The sequence below is a fragment of the Hemitrygon akajei genome, chromosome 18 (assembly GCF_048418815.1).
Source record: "Hemitrygon akajei chromosome 18, sHemAka1.3, whole genome shotgun sequence".
NCBI classification, from domain to species: Eukaryota; Metazoa; Chordata; class Chondrichthyes; order Myliobatiformes; family Dasyatidae; genus Hemitrygon; species Hemitrygon akajei.
The window spans coordinates 18,383,151-18,403,525 of NC_133141.1; the positions used below are offsets into that span (position 1 = coordinate 18,383,151).

Genomic DNA, 20,375 nt, shown 5'->3' on the forward strand with positions numbered 1-20,375 from the left:
AGTTCAATAACTTTATATACCATTCGGCACTAGCTGATTGGCTACACCCAATAACGAATGGAAATTTGTCATTGAGTCAATACCTGACCAATGAGAGAGCCGGGGTTCAATATATACCGTGTTCCAGCTAACGGGAACACAGTACCTTCAGGGCAAACGCGGACTTAAACCGGATCGAGACTGGTCACGAATAATCAAAGTATAACTCACTTTGATTTTTTCCCTCTCCTGTGAAGGCTTGTACGTAAAGAGTCCAACATGTCCAGCAACTACTCGCTCTCAAGGAAGTTTAGCAGTCAGTCTTACGTACCTAGCTCGGCGATGCAGCGGGCTAGTTCGATCCGCTCCGTCGGGTTACTGGCTGCAGCGCCGCAGCAGCGGATGGCTACTATCAGGCCCTTGTCACTGGAGGTGCCTCAGTTCGAGGACGGTCAAGCTTTCCAGGAGCTCCGCATCCATGAGAAAGAGCAAATCAAAGGACTTAACAACCAGTTCGCAAGCTTCATTGATAAGGTAAAAAGAAAACTGAAAGCGCAATATCTAACTTGCCTATAAACTGTAAAAATATATTGTAGTAACGAACAACTTCGTAGTAATTGTGTAAAAGCGCAGTGTTATTACTTGGCTAGTTAAAAGTTCCGAGTTATATGCGATTCCTCCTAAACTTTTTAGATAGCAAATTTAAGCCTATATCTCTTCAATACGAAGTGAAGCGACCTCCTTCCCAAACTGCCGTTACTTCCCAGTATTTCGCAGTTTAGGTTTGGAAGGGACGATGTGAGGAAACGACGTCCTCTCAGGGTTAATTAATTGTAACCAGTATAGTTTTGTCTTTAATCTATTTACATTCCAGTCCCAATTTTAAAAGTCTCATTCCCTGAATTTAGAAAAAAATCTTAGCGTTACATGCGACTGTACTTGGCATTTTGCTTTACAAAGATTTGGGGTTGTTTGGTATTTAACTACTGTTCTTGCAAGCCTTTTGAATTGAACGGGTTTGTGCCTTGTGGCGACGCAGATTTTGTATTCTATCAGAGTACATGCTTGAATCTCCACGTTAGACTGAATGTTGGGTAAAGGGAGTGGGTTCGCCTGTGGTTCTTACCCACGCACCGGCTTGTGTTTTAGGTGCGAGCACTGGAACTACGCAACAAACAGCTGGAAATGCACTGGCAGCTGCTGCATGAGAAAGGTGTGCGCACTTCCAACATCGATAACCTGTACCAGGCTTACTCCAACAATTTGAAGCAACAGATCGACGCCCTGGCCCAGGAGAAAATGCGCCTGGGAGTCGAACTAGAAAACGTGCAGGGCCTGGTGGAAGACTACAAGACAAAGTATGTGGTCAAAAGTGACAAGAATGTGCTGGAATTCAGCATTTTGCGGCTAATCGCTGTTAGAAAAGCGCGCGAATTAAGGAGCTGGTTTGCGCCCCATATGAAATTCAGCTAGCGAAAGAGATTAAAACACTGTCTTAAAATATAGAACAGCATTGAACAGTGCCGGTCTTAATGTCAATTTATGCAAAATGTTTGTATGATCCATTTCCCTTCACGTGTCAATCTAAACGCCTCTCAAACTCTTCCAAACTGTCTGCTTTTACCTCTGGTAAATCCGTTCTAGGTGCCTACTACTGTTATTTTTCTTTTAAAACTTGCCCCTCCCGTTTTCTTTACACCTACCCTCCCCCAATCTTGGGAAGTATATTCTCTAGTGTTTGATATTTCTATCCTGGGTAAAGATTCCACTGGAAACGGCATCATGAGAATGCCCTTCATTGTAAGGCTCACTAAGCTATTAACCAGCTCTAGTCCGCCCACTGGTAGCGTAGTGGTTAGCTTTATAACACAGGCAACCCGGGATTTTGTATATGGCCTCCTTGTGACCATGTGGATCCCCCACCCCAGGAGCTCTGATTTCCTCTCGCAATCCGAAGATGTACCCGTTGGTAGGTTAATTGGTCTTTGTAAATTGTCCCGTCATTAGGCTAGGATTAAATTGGGGGGATTGCTGAACAGCATAGCTTGAAGGGCTGGAATGGCCTGTTCTGCACTGTATCTCAAGAAGTAAGTAAATTCCTGCGTTACACAAGCAGAGACATTTGTGTTGAGGTGAGTGGTATGGTGGGATGAGTCAGACAGTACAACTTGGTGTCCTTCACCCTTGATTGCTTTGATTGCTCTGTTACCTTGCAGGTAAAATGAAACGGGTAATTAAATTGAGTACTGAGGCATTCTGTAAGGTGATCTGTGGATGGCTTTAGATGCATAATTGATTTCTTTTGCAGCTCAAGAGGTCTTGTGTGTCAGATCAAACTCAGAATTCAGCTGCATTATTTCTGGTAAAAGGGCCAGGAAGCGTGGAGGAGGGGGGAAGTTGAGAATTTTTTTGCTCCAGCAGTGAGTTGTTACAATTAGGAATTCATTGCATGAAAAAGTGATTAAAAAAATTGTCATTGCTGTTATTAAGAAGTTGAATTGCATCTAGATGAAAAAGGAAGGAAGTACAGGAGCAACAAATGAACTGTTGGAGGATCTCGGCAGATCACGCAGCATCTGCCACCTCGGGTAGATTGTGTTGCTTGGGATTCCAGCTTTTGCAATCTGTTGTGTAAGAAGGTGCAGGCACCAGATGAAAGGGCAGGTGAAAAAAGTGAATTGGCTAGTTCAGTCAAAGGCATGCTGAGTTGAATGGCCCTGTTCCATGGTTTAAGGTCCACTGTTTGCTCAATGACATTGCTGTCTTCATCAGCTAAGGAGTAGTGGGGCTGGGCTGGGTTATCACACTGAGCTCACTGCCCTGACTGTACCATGGCAAACAAGACGTCACTGACCCGCTGGGGAGTGGCTGCTTCCTTTGTTTGAGGTGGTTTCCAAATAGTTGCCAGAGCAAGGATCCCAGACCTCAGTAGTGTTCTTTGCATTGGAGCGTATAATTGTCTATTTTATTTGAACAAAATATTATTTCAGAAATACAGGGAAGGGGAATAATTTAGAAATTCAAAGAAATGGCAGCAAAATATTTTAACTTCTACAATGCAATGTGCATGATTTGAGGAGTTCTGGTAGAAAATAATCAGAAAGCAAATGTAACCAAAGCCGGAAGGAGCAGGCTCTGTTTAAATGGCATTTTCTGCCATTTGTGCATCTGAGACTCCCTGCTATATGGTATTTAACCTTTCTGATTGGTGTGGAAGTAAATTGCATGGTAGCAGAAAAGGGCACATCGCACTGTTTCCTCTGCATCCATTTTATTTCCTGTTGAGCTCAGTGGAAGTTTGAAGTATGGCAGAGCGCAAAACAAGTTTGTCTTTGCCCTAATCTGATTTGTATCCCTGCCTGTGATTCCACTCACTGTGCATGGAGCCAGACCTTGGCTAGGCGATGCCGTGCCACCTCGAGTGGTAAAGTTTTGAACGCTGCGTGAGTCAGCCATGATGAGTGGAGAGGGTGTGACTCCTTTATGCTGGTAGCCATCCAGCAGGGTGTGACCATTATTCTGAGTCAGAAGAGATGGGGGTAATAAGCAGGAGCAATCTCTCTTGGGCACAGTCAGAATGGGTGGTTCAATTCCCGCCATTTCTGTAAGGAATTTGTCTCCTCCCCCACCCTCCCATGACTGCATGGGTTTCCTCTGGGTGTTCCAGTTTCCTCCCACAGTCCAAAGACTTGCTGGTTGGTAGATTAATTGGTCACTGTAAATTGTCCGGTGATTAGGCCAGGGTTAAATCGGGATTGCTGGGTGGCGTGACTCGAAGGGCCTATTCCACACTATATCCCAATAAATAAATTGGGTTTATTATCAATAACTTGTACTGTATGTCATGAAATTGTTGTTTTGTTGCCTCAGTACAGTGCAAAGACATACAAATAATTATGAATTGCTATTGCAATTAATATAATGGCTATTACTATAGCCACTTAAAGGATAATATTTTAAAGATTTGAAAAGTGTACTTGAGGAAGGGATTGGAATAACCTAGCCAATCCTCCTTGCCTGCACCTTGTCATCATTGATTGATAAATCCTGTTTGTTTGGATTAATATAATGAACAGGTGAGCGGTATAGTAATCTGGCCACAACTGGCAATATAAATTCAACATTCCTTCCTCAACTCAGTCTGTTTCACAGCTGGCAATAAATTTTTTTTGGGATGTGATTGAAGGCTAAAAGGTGTGCAAGACAATGGGAGAAGCAGTGTGAAGAAGTTAGCATGGGACAAGTTAGTCTTGTAACTATAAACATACTGCAGGTGAAGTTTCATATCAGTAGCTTGCATTGTTTAATCTTTGTACAGTTAGATACAAGTCTGGGCTGGTTGATACCTTTATGTTCTATTTTAAATCTGAAATAACTTTGCAACCATGTAATTTATGCCACTCTGCGGTCTGAAGACGCAATTAAAAAAAATCACTACTGGCATGCAGAGGAAAAGCAAGCATATAATTTGCATAATCAAATATTTTGTTAACTGCCCAAGTTTAATCCTCTTGAGAGTTTAAATACATTGATCTGGCGTATGCAAGCCATGAGGTTGCCATGTTCTTAAGTCGTATGGCATGGAAACAAGCCCCTCAGCCCAACTCGTCCAAGCCAACAAACATTGCTGTCTCCATCAGGATGTTGACTTGAATTATTCTGTGTAGCCTAGGAAGGGTAAATTAAAATACAACCAACCCTAATCTCGGCAAACAATTGAGTTAACTTTTGTGTTGAACTCTTCTAAAACCCGTGTACCAGGATGTCATGTCATAGATACCAGTAACTTGAGTTCTCGTGGGATGCTGGTCACATACAGAGAGGCACAGGGCAGCAACTGGCCACTGGGCTGTAGTTGCAGCATGCGACAGAGCTTTGCTTGCTTCACTTTTGTTAATAGAAGGACCTATCCACACGGTAAGTCAATGAATCATTCGAATCAAATCAATTGCTTGTTTGATTACTGCCTGATTGTTTTATTTCCCTTTACCTATCAAGCCCAAGAGGAAGGTTAAAATAAGATTCTTTGATTGATAATTTTTTAAAATGCTCATCTGTTTGCATATTCCTCCGTTTACTCTCCTATCTCTGTAACCGCTCTCAGACAGATTAGTTTTATTTGGCGCATGTACATCGAATTGTGCAGTGAAATGTCTTGTGTGTCAATAATCACCATGGCCCAAGGCTGTGCTGGGGCAGCCCACAATTGTCACCATGCTGCCGACGACAGCATAGCATACCCACAACTTGCTAACGTGGAATGTGGGAGGAAACTGAGTTAACACATGAGCTCACGGGGAGAATGTACAAACTGCTTGCAGATCGTGGAGAGAGTTGAATCCCAGTTGGTGATTCCTGCCGATGTAAAGCATAACACTAAGTCCTATGGGAATGTACTTGCCCCCAAGCTGACAACTTTCCAACATCTTTGTGCTCTTCTATTTCCATCCAATTTAATAACTTGACTGTTGGATTCTGTCTCCAGCTGTCTAGATAACAAACTCTGAGATTCTTTAAACTAATTCCACCCCCACCCCCCGTATCTTTAAATAAGCCTTTGGTCATTAAAGTCTCTCCTTTTTGGCCTGTAGCATTTTTAAGACTAGAATACTACAGCACAGTCCAGTCCCTTCAATAACATTGTGCACACCTTTTAACCTACACTAAGATCAATCTAACTTTCCTAAACAGACATTCATTTTTCTATTATCCATGTGCCTATCTAAGAGTTTCTTAAATGCCCCTAATGTATCTGACTCTACCAGTATCCCTGGAAGGATGTTCCACGCATTTACCATTTTTTTCCCCTAAACTTACCTCTGACATCCTTCCCCTATACTTTCCTTCAATCATCTTAATTATGATCCCTCATATTAGCCATTTCCTCCCTGAGAAAATGTCTCTTGTCTTGTATTAAATCACCTCTTATCATCCTTTGTTCCAGTGAGGAAAGCCCTAGCTTGCTCAACCTATCCTCAAAGCCATGTCTTCTAGTTCAGGCAACAATCTGGTAAATCTCTGCACCCTCTAAAACTTCCACATTCTTCCTATAATGAGGCAATCAGAACGGATCACAATATTCCAGGTGTGGTCTCACCAGGGTATTAAAGATTTGCACCATTACCTCACAGCTCTAGAACTCAACGCCACCCCCAACTAATGGCCAATTTTTATTGGAGTATTGCTGCTTTTACAGTAGTGTTTTTGCTATGCTGAGCATTATATAAATGGAAGTTGTGTTTTTTCTGTCTTGCAAACATACTTGAAGGCATGAAGTACTTTGTATTTCCTGCTGATCTTTCACCACTAATGTGTCCCTATCCCTTTCTACCCTTGAAAGCAGTAACTCGTACTGGGAGTGCAGCTTTTATCTCTGCTTCCTTGTCCAAGTGGCATTCTTCATACATGTATCTTGCCTGTGAGTATTGACTGACTGGGCAGGGACATCGGTGTTGTTCGATCCTGTCCCTGCCCTTTCTGTGGGTGCTCTCTTGCTCTCTACAACAGGAGCTGTTGTATGGTAATAAGCTGGGAAACTCTGGCTGTCTGTTCCTACCCTCGAGGTAAACTGCCACAGTCCCATTAATGGCTTGCCCAATATGAATTCCTTCTGGATGGGGACGCTGTGCTCAAGTGCCAAGTGGGGCGTTTATTTGTATATCTGCAGCCAATGTTAACTGTTAATACCAGATGTGGTGCTTTCATTTCCTCTGGTGGCAAGCACATCGATAGGTTTGCTTTGCTACTTTAATGGGGGCTGATGTCAATTGTATTTGGACTGTATATGGAGACTAGAAACTTGCAAATGTTAATTGGTCATAATGCTGTCTTGGTCCTCTAGATGGCACCATTTTGGGCATGGCCTTCATGGGCAGCTGTGCCCTCTGCTTTTTTTTTTATTTTTAGTTTGTTTTTGTGCTGTGAATGTGACTGGCAAGGCTGGTATCCTGAACTGCATCTTGAATTGAGCAACTTCCTAGCGGGCGACCATTTCTAAAACACACTCCAGGGTCCCAAGACACTATAATAAACACAGTGGCTCCACTTAGGGTTAAAAAAGAAATTGCTTAGTAAAATGTCAACATGGTTAAACAATTCTGTCCACAAACTTGAGATCATGCAGAGTAGCTGAGAGAAAATGGAGGAAAACTGGACTAGAAGTCCACTGAAATATTCTGCAAGAAGAGCCAATTTTTCCAAGATTATTAGAGAAAAGAGGCGATTCAACAATATTATTCTCAACTATAAACTGTTGAACCCTGCCCCAACCTATGCTGTCCTCAGTCAAGCATCTGCCGCAAAATGTGAGAATTTGTAATAATTTTATTAACAAAATTACTTCCATAGGGACAGGGTAGCTACAGATATTGATAATTTCTGCAGCCAAAAAAAGATGTAAATTTTGATATGGTTGCCAATTATTTCTGATTCGGAGCTCAATAAGATTGTAACAAAGAGTTAAGCTGTCTACTTGCTATTTTGGTCCTGTCCCTACCATATATTTTATTAATAACACTATTAATAGTGTTTTCAATTTTGTTAGGAAAATTATTAACTCATCCCTTGAAACTGGAGTTTTTCCAGATGCCTTAAATTGTGACTTTCAAACCCTACTTTAAAAGCCAAACCTGATAGTGAGGTACTAGCTAACTACAGGCCTATATCAAATCTTCCCTTCCTGGGCAAGATTCTTCGGAAAGTCACTTTCAACCAACTCAACTTTCTGAATGACAGCATGTTCTAGAAAAGTTTCAGTCAGGGTTTAGAGCAAACCACAGCACGGAAATGGCCCTTACTAAAAATCGTCACTGACCTTGGGCTCAGCACTAATGCTGACAGAATCTCCGTTCTAATTTTTCTAGATCTAAGTGCTGCCTGTGACACAATTGATCACAGCATTCTCCTAGATCACCTTGAGAACTGTGGCCCCTCTGGTAGTGCCCTTAATTGGTATGGTTTATATATCTTGGAGAGAGTACCTTGGTCACAAAACAAGAGACTCTGCAGATGCTGGAAATTCAAGCAACACACACAAAATGCTGGAGGAACTCAGCAGGCCAGGTAGCATCTATGGAAAAGAGTAAAGTTGATGATTCAGGCTGAGACCCTTCATCAGAACTGGAGAAAAATGCTGAGAAGTGTGAGTAAGAAGTTTGGGGGGAGGGGAGGAAGAATTACAAGCTAGTAGGTGATGGGTGAAACCAGGAGGGGTGAAGTAAAGAGCTGGGAAGTCAATTGGTGAAAGGGATGCAGGGCTGGAGGAAGGAGGAATCTGACAGGAGAGGACAGAAGGCAGTGGGAAGAGGGAGGAGCATCAGAGGGAGGCAATGGGCAGGTAAGAAAAGGTGAGAGAGGGAAATGGGAATGATAGGGGGGGGGTGGCATTACCAGAAGCTTGAGAATTCGATGTTCATGCCATCAGGTTGGAGGCTACCCAGATGGAATATAAGGTGTTGTCCCTCCAACCTGAGTGTGGCCTCATCGTGGCAGTAGTGGAGGCCATGGACTGACATATCAGAAAGGGAATTGGAATTAAAATGGGTGGCCACCGGGAGATTCCCATGTTTTTATTTTCTGGTGGGCTGAGTGTAGGTGCTCGGCGAAGCATTCTGCTAATCTACATCGGGTCTCACTGAAATATAGGAGGCTGCACCATATAACCCCCCCCCACAAACTCTCAGGTGAAGTGTCGCCTCACCTGGAAGGTCTGTTTGGGACCCTGAATGGTAGTGAGGGAGGAGGTGCAGGGGCAGGTGTAGCACTTGTTCTGCTTGCAGGGATAAGTGTTGGGAGGGACGAATGGACAAGGGAGTTGCGTGGGGGGGGGTGGAAGGCAGAAAGTGAGGGGGGGGTGGAGAGAACAATGCTTGGTAGTGAGATCCTGTTATAGATGGCAGAACTTGTAGAGAATTATGTTCTGAGGCTGTGGTGGGGTGGTAGGCGAGGACAAAGAGGAAGCCTGTCCCAGGTGGAGTGGCGGGAGGATGGGGTGAGGGCAGACGTGTGCGAAATGAAAGATGCGGTTGAGGGCAGCGTTGATGGTAGGGAAGCTCCTTTCTTTGAAGGAGGACATCTCCTTCGTCCATTCATCCCACCCCACTGATCTCCCTCCTGGCACTTGTAAGTGGAACAAGTGCTACACCTGCCCCTACACCACCTCCCTCACTACCATTCATTACTACCAAGCATTTTTCCAGGTGAGGTGACACTTCTCCTGTGAGTCTGTTGGGGTCATATACTGTCTGGTGCTCCCAGTGAGGCTTCCTGTATACCGTTGAGACCCGACATTGATTGGGAGACCACTTCCCTGAGCACCTATGCTCTGTCTGCCAGAAAAAGTGGGATCTCCCAGTGGCCACCCATTTTAATTCCACTTCCCATTCCCATTCTGACATGTCAGTCCATGGACTCTTGCTGCAATGAGGCCACACTCAGGTTGGAGAAACAACACCTTGTATTCCATCTGGGTAGCCTACAACCTGATGGCATGAACATTGACTTCTCAAACATCTGATAATGGCCCCCTCCGCCAATCATTCCCATTTCCTTTTCTCACCATATCATCTTACTTGTCCATCACCTACCTCTGGTACTGTTCTGCCTTCCCTTTCTTCCATGGCCTTCTGCCCTTTCCTATCAGATTTCCCCCTTTTCCAGCCCTTATCCCTTTCACCAATCTACTTCCCAGCTCTATACTTCAACCCTCCTTGTTTCACCTATCACCTACTAGCTTGTATTTCTTCCTCCCCTCCCCCCCCCCCCACGTTTTTACTCTGACTTCTAATCTCTTTTTCTCTCCAGTTCTGATGAAGAGTCCCAGCCTGAAATGTTGACTGTCTATTCTTTTCCACAGATGCTTCCTGGCCTTCTGAGTTCCACCAGCATTTTGTGTGTGTTGCTGAGAGTAGCTTGGTGTCTTAGTCCCCTAATCTTTTTGTACGTGCTCCCCTTGGGAGACCTCATTAGAGAACACCAACTGATGTCCACGGTTATGCAGATGACACACAATTGTATATCTCAGTTGAGCCTGATGATGATACCACCTTATCTTCTGACTTCTAGTCTTGTTGAATGGTGGAGCAAGTGTGAGTAGCTGGGAATGGCCTATCTTCTATTTCCTCTGTTATCAATTTGTGTGTAATCACACAGGAACAGATACGGTTGCCCTTTCCACCTCTATGATGCTTCCCTTACAAGGGAAACTGTTGTACTGACCTTGCCAAAATATGTGTATTTAGACAGTGAGTACTGGCTGGTTATTTAAACAATGGAGTTTCAGTTTGTCTACCACTTTCAACTTTCAGTGGAGTTTGGAGGATTGTAATCAGCATAAAGATCAATGGCACTTTAAACCCCTCTCCCTTGTCCTGGGCATAATGAGGACATTTACTGAGCCTCTATCAGTGCAAAGCTAATTCACATAATTGGAGCCCTGGTGTTCATGTGTTAGTGCTGAATGGAGAATATATCTATTGTGCCTCTCTGGCCAGTCAATATTCAAAGCTTCTGGCTTCTGCATCTGTTGAACAGGCTGGGTGTAAAAGATCATGAGTTAGAACAGTTTGTAAATTTAAGTATTTAATATTCATTGTAGATTAATTTAATACCGGAAGTATACAATTTTACTGAAAGGTATAGTATGGAAGATGTGTTTAAAAATGACTCTAGCATGGTTTTATTGAGAAATGCTCTATGGGTGATCAGTTTGTAGACGGTCTACATTCAGTTTTTTACCTGGAATTGTTAATTGTGGCAATTATGTTGCTTTGCAGGTATGAAGATGAAATTAACATGCGCACAGAAAAAGAAAATGAATTTGTCATGATCAAGAAGGTATGTTCATGCTAAAATTGAACCCCACTCATTTCTGCTAGTGAAGTGGTAAGGAAATGCCTGGTTGATCTTAACCAGGGTGCTCAGCACCAATTTGCCTGTGAGGGAGAAATTTCAGGGAAAAAAGGATTGGTGTGTGTGCTTGTTAGCTTGGAATATAACAACATGGAACCTGTTGTAGTGGTTCTCGGCATTGGTAGATGTCATTGTAGCTCCAGCGGGGATTCTAATGCATTCAGAGGTGGGATTTGCATTCTAAGTCAAGCTTGCTGCTTGGCAACGAGCTGAAATTTGGCCCACTTATAGACATTGAATATCCTGCTGACACTTTTCATTGACAAACTGCTAGCTTTAAAGCAACCCAGCCCCAGGCTGCTCAAGTACTGCTGTAAGTACAAGCTTGTTCAGTGGGTGCTCGTTTTGCTATACCAGGATTGAGAATCCAAATTTTGTTTGTTTTTTTAAAAATCTGGCCACTTTGCCAAGCTACATAGCACAGGAAAAGGCCTTTCGGCCCACAATATCTGTACCAAACACGCTGCCAAATTAAGCCAATCACTTCTGCCTGCATATGATCCATACCTTTCCATTCCCTTCACATTCATGTGTCCACCTAACAGCCTCTTAAGCCCCTCTGTTTACTTCCAGCACTGCCCCCTGGAAGCCCATTCCAGACACCTACCATTGCTCTTTAAAAAAAAAATTTGTCCTGCACATCTCCTTTGAACTCGCTCTTCTCCTCCATTTCCCCCCCCCCCCCCCAAAAACCATCCCTTGCCTTAAGTACACCTAAAGGTATGTAAAGTGACTGGTGATCAGGAAACTGGCCTGCAGGGAAAAAAATGGCTGGAGGGATTAAAAGTAATCTTTTGGTGTTGAAACCATTCAGTCCATTTCCAACCTCAATCTGTTCTGTGCCATGCATGTATCTTATGCTGGTCTCTTGTTTTTCCCTTGTAGGATGTTGATGAAAGCTATCTCAACAAGGTGGAGTTGGAGGCAAAGCTCGAGAACCTGACTGATGAAATCAACTTCCTGAAGGCAATATTTGATGAGGTAATGACCAGATTGCATGTAAAGGGAAGACCTAGACAGTTGTGAAGACCTCTGTTTTTACTGAAAAAAGGTCCTGGAGTTGGATTAGGGAAGTATAAGAGCGAAGTATGGTTTTGATCTCTCATTGGAGCATACAGCATAGGAGCTGAATTACCTACTCCTACTGATCTTGCCTGCTCAACCTGATCTTTTTGCATTCCTCATTAACACTGTATCCAATAGTCTATTCATCTCACTCTGAATATCTAATAAGTCAGCCTCTCAATGGTGAATACTTCAATGATTCAACACTCTAAAGGAAGAAATTCACCTAGGAATTCCTGTCAAACTCCTAACTTCATTACTGAAGGACCTGGCTGTAATTTGGAGTCTCTGACCTCTTGTCCAAAATCTTGACCCATACTGAAATGAAATGTAGTGTGAGATCTAGTAACTTGCATGTTTACACTCACGTCAAGAATCCTCATATGCTTATAAAGTGCTAGACCATTATTGATGGCCATGCCCATTATGATCTGGATTTCAGCTACCTACATTCATCAAATTGTGTTTGATGAGCTACGGCAAATGGCAGGAATCTCTAGATGCTTCCATTGTTACATTATCTAACCTATTCAATGGGTAAGAACAGTTTCCATCTGTCATCTGAATACATGCAGCAGGAAATGGATCCTGCTGTTCTAAGTGACCTTTAAAGCAATGTTTACCAGTTAATCTTGTTGACATAATTCTGACATGGTGTACAATATAAATATAATGTACTCATTTGTTTCGGTTTGAGCAATGGCTGTAACTGCTACACAGGGCACGGATGTTGCTCAGATAAGCTAAACCTCAGTTTTGCCACCCAGGAAATCCATGAGTTGCAAGCACAGATCAAGAACACTGCTGTCACCGTGGAAGTTGACACCAGTCGTAACCTGGACATTGGCAGTATCATCAATGATGTCCGGGCTCAGTATGAAGGAATGGTGAACAAAATGCGCCAAGAAAACATGTCTACATTTGAGATTAAGGTAAGAGCTCTCTTATTGCCAATGAGCCATCAGTTTAAAAACTTCTGGTGAAGTCCTGTGACCAGTGAGCCTGAATGATCTTCTAGGAAGCTGCAATTAACAATGAGGAACCCCTAAACTTAGCATCCCACAAATATAAATACTCAATTCCAGAACAAGCTTGGTTTCGGAGAGGTGGTTTCTGACAATAGAATTGTGCTTCTTGCTAATAAAAGTGCAGTACAATTTCAGCTGCAATTTCTCTTCAAATCTCACAGGACATTCAGTTCATTGGGCTTCTGCTTTTCTTTTGACATAACTGTCGCTGATCCCCTTCCTGGCTTTCTCTCCCTATTCCTACAGTTTCCACTTTAAACAGATTTATCCAATTCCCTTCTGAAAGTTATTTGAGTCTGCTTCTACCTCTCTTTAGGAAAATGCATGGCAAATCCTAGCAACTAACATCTGTTATTTTGCCTTGCTATGTGCCCTTGTGTGCTAAGTTTCTCCCTGTATATTGTAAAACTGAATGATCAACACTTTCCTGTGTGTGTACATTAGGAAATCTTTCAAAAAATGGTTGAAATTAGATCAACTGCTAGCTGTGCATCTTTCCCCTATCCTCAAAGGCAAATTCCACCCCCCCCCCCCAATGTTTTATTTTCTGGAAACACAAAGTAGTGTGGTGTAGGACTGATGTTCCCCTAAGGCATTTGAATTAATTGAAACACTTTTCCAGTTCAAAGGTCTCTGTGTCTCGCATCAATGTTTGGCAGTAGCTGCAGTACCATTTGCTTTAGTGGTTCTGATGAATTTCAGGCTGTTTGAAGAATGATAATAAGCTTTACATTAACAATGTTTCTGTTTTAGTTCAGCGATATGAAGAAGAATTCTGGAAAATGTGCAGATGAGCTCCGTGTTGTGAAGACTGAGATCACAGAAATGCAAAGACAAAATGGAAGACTAAATTCTGAAATCCAGTCTTTGAAGCAACAAGTAAGAGCATTGTAAAATGCTTGTTCATTTTTCTTTCCCCCTCTGGACTGACTAACTTTCTACTGTTATGGAGGGTGGACATATGACCTACTCAACTGAGTCACAGAAACGGGTCCTTCCACCAAACTCATCTGTGCTGCCAAAATGCTTTCCATATTCCTGACCTGTCCAAGCGTCCTTTAATGTAATTGTATCCATTCTCATCACTTTCCCCCGTTAGCTCATTCCATACATCCACGTGTGTGTGACCTTTAAATCTTTTGCCTCACTTTAAACCTATTGTCTCTAGTTTTAGTGTTTACTGTAGGAGTGAGTGGAAAGGATAGTGACTATTTACTTTTTCTATAGCCCTCATGATCACCACTCTGCCTCATTTGCTCCAGGGAAAGCAGTCTGAGCCTATCCAGTCCAAGTTCTCCTTGTAACTCAGACTTTCAGTCCTGGCAATATCCTTGTGAATCCCTTCTGTGCCTTTCCCAACTTGATGCCATTCTTCCTATAGCTAGCTAACCAGAGCGGCACTCAATATTCCAAGTGCACTGTCACCAACAGCAGTAAAGTGATGTCTCAACTTTTATACTCTGTGCTCTGACTAATAGTCAGTGTGCTTTGTGTTACAGAAAGATGCGCTAGAGGCTGCAATTTCTGAGGCAGAAGACCGTGGAAAAAGGGCCATTGCCGATGCTAAGAACCGCATTGCTGAGCTTCAGAATGCCATTGAAAAGAACAAACAAGAAATGATCCGCCAAGTGCGCGAGTACCAGGAGCTGATGAATACCAAGCTTGCCCTTGACATTGAAATTGCCACTTACAAGAAACTACTTGAAGGAGAAGAGAGCAGGTTTGTAGAGTAACATTAATTAGGTTAAATTGCACTGAGTGATTCTGAAAGTTAAGTTTGCCATGTGCGCGATTGTATGTTTGCATAGGTGCAATGAAAGATAGATGTGCATTAAGGTTTTTCCTCAACTTGGGTGCTAGTTTGATGACTACCTGAGGTGAAATGCAGTTAGTGACCTGCAAATGTGTTTTCTGCAAATGCTGTTTTCTGAGAAGGTAATGAGAGGAGGCTGATCTATATCATCTTCCTGGAATTGGTCACTGGTGCAGCAGACATGTTGGACTGGATCTTCACTGTTACTTGGGCATTCTAGGCAAAGGGACCAGCCTCTGGCCCATATTGCATTGCTTTGAGCTCCAAGTGGACATGATCTTAATTGAAGCCTTTGATTATTCTGGGCTGTTCTTCTCAACTTCTGCTGAAAGACGTGTGTATGTTTAAAATGCTGCACAAGTGTTGTAAATGAAGTCTACACTCGGCCTGAAGCATCGACTACCTATTTATTTCCTTATATGCTGCCTGGTCTGCTGAGTTCCTCCCAGAATTTTGTGTGTTGCTCTGGATTTCCAGCATCAGCAGACTTTCTCATGTTTATCCTGTAATCTAAGTGCAGTGTTTATTAAAGTTGAATGCTTATTCACTTCTGTAGATGCTGCTTGATTTGAGACTGTCCAGCATTTTATGTGTGTTGCAATGAACTCTATTTATGGACTGGGGTGGTGGGGTGGGGGGGGGCCCTTTGCTCCCAACACTAGGAGATGCACTGCTCTGTTAACCAGTTATGCTATGGTATTTAATCTATAGCTCTGCATGAGACTAAATTGATTCCAAGGGGAAACAAGGGGACCAAATTCTAAATGAACATTTGCTCTCGATGATGATACTTGTGGATTACTTGAAGCTTCGGCAGAGTTTCTGCTCAAGGTTTCCAAAAAGTTGGGTTTCAAACTCTGTCTCCTATATTGGACAGAACACTGGTAAAGTGCTTAATGACAAGCATAAATGTAATTCTTTGACAATCCTGTTCCTGAAAAGTATATTAAAACTCTCTATGCTAACTAGCCCTTGGAACAAAGTAATATTGATTCACTAATTTTGTTAATGTTCAGCTACAATGGTGTAAATGTCATTTGAAATATATTTTCAGTTTGGTCATTACCTCATCAAATAAAGTTACCCTAGTCACTAAGATAGAACCAGGGCTACAAATTTAAATTGGTTGAGAAGTAATAGGAAATCAGTAGTAGGAAAGGGCTTGCTAGGCTGAGTTGTGGGAAAGTGAGAACAGGTATCTCCTCCAGAGCTTCTCCCACTACTTCACTTGGTAGGTGTCAGGGTTTGCCTTTGTGACTATTTGAAAAGCATTAGGACCGGCAAGTCCCCGAGGCCTGATTGGGATACAACCCAGGTTACTATGGAAAGTGAAGGAAGAGATTGCTCCACTTTTGCTTATTTCCGCATCTTTGCGGGCCGCATGAGAAGTACCAAAAGAAGTACCTTAAAGAAAAGAAATACAATAAGGATAATCCTGGGAATTATAAACCAGTGAGTCTTGTGTCAGTGGTGGGCAAACTATTGGAGAGATTCTTGGGGACAAGATCTAAATACTTAGCAAAGCTGTCTTATTAGGGATAGTCAGCATGGCTTTGTGAGGAGCAGGTCATGTCTCACCAGTGGTATTTCACAGGGATTTGTTCTAGGACCCCCTGCTCTTTATTATAAAAGACTTGGATGAGGAAGTAGAATGGTGAGTTACTAAGTTTGCGGATGATATGAAGGTTGGTGGTATTGTGGATGATGTAGAAAGTTGTTGAGGGTTACAGCGGCACATTGATAGGTTGCAAAGCTGGGCTGAGAAGTAGCAGATGAAGTTCAACCTGGAAATGTGTGAATTGGTGCACTTTTGGAAGGTTTCTTAGTGTGAAGAAACAGACCTTGAGATCCATGTCCATAGGTCTCAAGGTTGCCACACAAGTTGAGCGGGCGGTTAAGAAGGCATACATTAGTCAGGAGATCGAGTTCAAGAGCCATGAGGTAATAACTCCATAAAACATGTTTTGCCACGTTTAGAGTGTTATGTTCAGTCATATTCACCTTGTAGGAAGGATGTGGAAGCTTTGGAGTGCAGAGGAGTTTTGCCAGGATGCTGCTTGAATTGGAGAGTGTCTTTTGAGAATGGGTTGAGTGAAGGAAGATGAGAGGTGACTTGATAGAGATGTACAAGCTGAGAGGTATAAATTGAGTGGACACCAGTGATTTTTCTCTTCCCCTCCCTGGGTGGAAATGGCTAATACAAGGGTCATAATTTTAAGGTGATTGGGGGAAGAGTATAGGGAGGGGGTCAAGGTGTCAGAGGTAGGTTTTCTGTGTATTTTAAAAAAAAAAATTTTTAAGGGTGCCCTGCCAGGATTGGTGGTAAATGCAATACATTAGGTCCACTTAAGAAACTTGGATAGGCACATGAATTATACAGAGGGCTATGTGGGAGGGGAAGGTTCTTGGAGTAGTTTAAAAGGTCAGCACAGCATCATGGGCCAAAGGTGCTGTACTATTCCATGTGCATTTTCACTGGACATCCAGCAGTGTTACTGGATGCTAGATGAGTGCTCCCAGCCAAGATGAAGCAATTTTAAGTACGAATAAGTACTACACAAACTATGGGTTCCACTTACTTTTTTATTTGCCAGTGTGCTTTCTTTCAAATAACAGTTACTCTTGTCTTTGATTACAGATTGTCAAAGCCAGTGAACGTAACTTTGCACCAATCAGTAAAAAGTAAGAAAAGTGCTCTAATGTCTTTTTAAATAAATCAAATCTTAAATATAAGAAATTCTGAACTGCTGGAAATCTTGAGCAATATACAAAATGCTGGAGGAACTCAGTCAGGCAGCATCTAATGAGAGGAATAAACAGTTGACATTTTGGGCCAAGAGCATTTATCAGGACTCTTCATTCAGTTTTGATGAAGGGTTTTTGTCTGAAACATTGAAGGTTTATTCCCCCCCCCCCTCCACCACTTGATGAATTCCTCCAGCATTTTGTATGTGTTGCTTAAAAACTAATCTTGTGTAAAACAGGATATTTTAGTTGCTTGCTCTTCTAGGGTCCCATGGTCTCTTTGAAACTAGTCCTGGGACAGGGTGGGCAGAGTGAGTAATCATGGGAAGGGTTATGTTGCCTCCCCCCCCCCCCCCACCCCGCCCCGATAGTTTGAATCTTATTCCCTTGTTTAGAGAAAGCTGCCTTACTTAGAAAGTCAGGATCTGATCAGATGTAGTTTGAATTCATTAGGAGGTTAAACAAAACCTGTTTAAAGAGGTGATTTTTTTTGGAAAAAAGAAACATTAGAGGAGTGAGAGGTGGAGAGTTGGTTCTCATTAACAGCACTGAGCATCACTTGCAAGGCATGCATTTATTGCCAGCTCAAGTTGCCCTTGAGAAAACAGTGGCAAATTAGCACCTTGAACTGCTCAAGTGTTTAGTAGGGCAGGTCCAAGAATGAACAGGATCCAAGCAGCTGAAGATGCAGTTGATAATGATGGAGCAATTGAAATAAAGGAGGCTGTAAAACCTGGGAGAGTGCAGAGATCTTGGTGGATAGTAGGAATGGAGAAGATTAGATTCAGTGGTGGGACTGAGACCTGGTGGGATCTGAATGCAGTGACAAGTATTAATCTAGCAGAAAATGTCCCCACGGCCCTACAAGAGGACAAGAGTCCTATTATGGAATCGAACTAACCCTGTTGTTAGAATATTTTTTCCCTCTTCATTTGTACATCTGCCCTCATTAGGATTGTGAAATCAGAAATCCAGCTTTATCTGTTACACTCTTAGTGTGAACTTTGAGTAAATGATTGGTCTAATGTTCCTGACTTCAAGTAGAATGGCACAGTCTTGACCAATCCATCTACTTTGCACGAAGGCAGGGCAGGTTCCCTTGCTGGGATAGTAGCTGATCTCAGCAGACTATTGGTGTTTATTGTTGGCCATTAATATTTAGATAGTAAGTTGGTAGATGTGCTTTCCAATATAATCCTTACTAATTATTTCCTTGTGATTCATTTGTCTCTGTTTAATAGGCTATTCGCATCCAGCAATGCATTTTGAGACCTCAGTCCATGGTGGCCTGGAAACAAGTGGAACAGGCAGATCTCTCATTGTCAAGACAATTGAGACCAAGAATGGGAAGACACTCTCTGAGTCATCTGTTGTTCAAAGAAGATGAAGTACTTGTGTTTTATTAAAAGCTGTGTCTGGTCTTTTCAGTAATTTTTAATGTCCTGTATTTCAAGGTCTCAATGAGTTGCTATAAGGATTTATGAAGGATTTTTTCTCACTCCTGGGAATAAAAATGAAATAAAGCTTGATAATGCAATGCATATGTGTCCTTGGTTATTTTACAATTAATTTTCATCAGAGGTTAACCATCTTGCTGTCATGGGGTGGGGGATAAGGTGGAATGATATGAGGAAACTTGTCCTTCAGTGAGTGTTCTTTTATAAATTCCTTGAAAGAAATTTTGTTTTTGCTGGGTGATCCACATTCCCTGGTTCAGGAGAAGATGCAACCAAAGATTGGGGAAAATCGTTTATCAAAAGTCAAATAGGATGAAGTTCTTTTGAACATGATAAAATGGGAATGATAGGATGGATATAGACAAAATATTTCTGTGTAGGAAATTAGAGCAGGGTACATAAAGGAAATTCTAAAGAAACTATTCAAAGAGTGCTTGGAATGTGGAGGCTCACTCGAAGCTGCAGTTGAGAGAAATAAAGGGGGAATTGGATAAATATATGAAGGGAATAGAAGGACACATTTAATAGGATGGGAAAAGGATTCATGTACTTTTAACAGATGGTACAATGTGATGACACTGCATTTGATACAAAGATTTGAATTGTTTGCTTGGTTAACAATTTGACCCTGATTGTGGGAAGAGAAGTCAGACAATCACTGTTCAGTGATTTATATCCTTGTAACCGATTGTCTTCAAGGATTGTGAGTTCCAGAGATCCTCAGTGATGCCGTGTGGAGTTTAGTCATCTGGCACTTTGCTCCTGGTAGGGTCACCCATGGCAATAAGGTCAAGTGATCCAACCAAGACCTCAATGGTGGACCTGGCACACAAAGTTGATGTATTGCAACAGTAGCAAAGGGCCCCCAGTTATCTTGTATTCCAGCCACTGGACACTAACGCCTATGCCCATGTTTCAGCCTCCCCATGTTAGTCGTGTGCAGGTGTTCTCCATTAGGGATGCACACTAACATCCAGGATTAAGTCCTGTGGTGATGAGTATTGAAGGGGGCAGGATTGTGAGGTCTGGAAGCCCCTAGTCATGAGATAAGCACCTAAGGACCCACCAATTGACAACCCCTTAAGAGCATTGTAGAAGATTCAAGTGATCGCACAGATTTTCCCATACATGGCCATCAACTCTCCCAAATTAATCTGCAGCAGGGGTAATTTAGTGGCCAATTAACTGAAAAGCAACATTTGGGAGGAGATGGGTGTTTTATCCTGATCGCAGTTTACATTATGCATGCTCGCTTAACATCTGCCTTGGCAATGTAGAGTGCCATGATTCTCTCGAACAAAAAAACTGCCTACCCCGATGCCTTTCACATCATTGCTGGGGACTTCAGTCATGCTTGCTCGAAGGAATCTGCTCAATTAT

General features: G+C 42.5%; 1 protein-coding gene across 2 annotated transcripts; it reads left to right on the forward strand.

Annotated features, from left to right (window-relative positions):
• Window positions 1–124: 124 nt before the first annotated feature.
• Window positions 125–19,075, forward strand: LOC140741162 (keratin, type II cytoskeletal 8-like). 2 transcript variants are annotated; one of them, XM_073071011.1, is made up of 9 exons: window positions 125–513; window positions 1,129–1,337; window positions 10,752–10,812; window positions 11,773–11,868; window positions 12,720–12,884; window positions 13,734–13,859; window positions 14,480–14,700; window positions 17,432–17,475; window positions 18,780–19,075. In XM_073071011.1, the coding sequence occupies exons 1-9, from the start codon at window positions 259–261 to the stop codon at window positions 18,923–18,925; spliced, it is 1,323 nt and encodes a 440-aa protein (XP_072927112.1). In that variant the 5' UTR covers window positions 125–258; the 3' UTR covers window positions 18,926–19,075. The 2 variants fall into 2 exon arrangements, with proteins under 2 accessions (XP_072927112.1, XP_072927113.1); XM_073071012.1 differs by lacking the exon at window positions 17,432–17,475.
• The last annotated feature ends 1,300 nt before the right edge of the window (window positions 19,076–20,375 follow it).

Coding starts and splice junctions, on each gene's coding strand:
- LOC140741162 (XM_073071011.1), top strand. CDS start 259: ATGTCCAGCAACTACTCGCTCTCAAGGAAGTTTAGCAGTCAGTCTTAC. Junction 12,885..13,733: donor TGTCTACATTTGAGATTAAG/GTAAGAGCTCTC, acceptor TTTCTGTTTTAG/TTCAGCGATATGAAGAAGAA. Junction 17,476..18,779: donor TTTGCACCAATCAGTAAAAA/GTAAGAAAAGTG, acceptor TCTGTTTAATAG/GCTATTCGCATCCAGCAATG.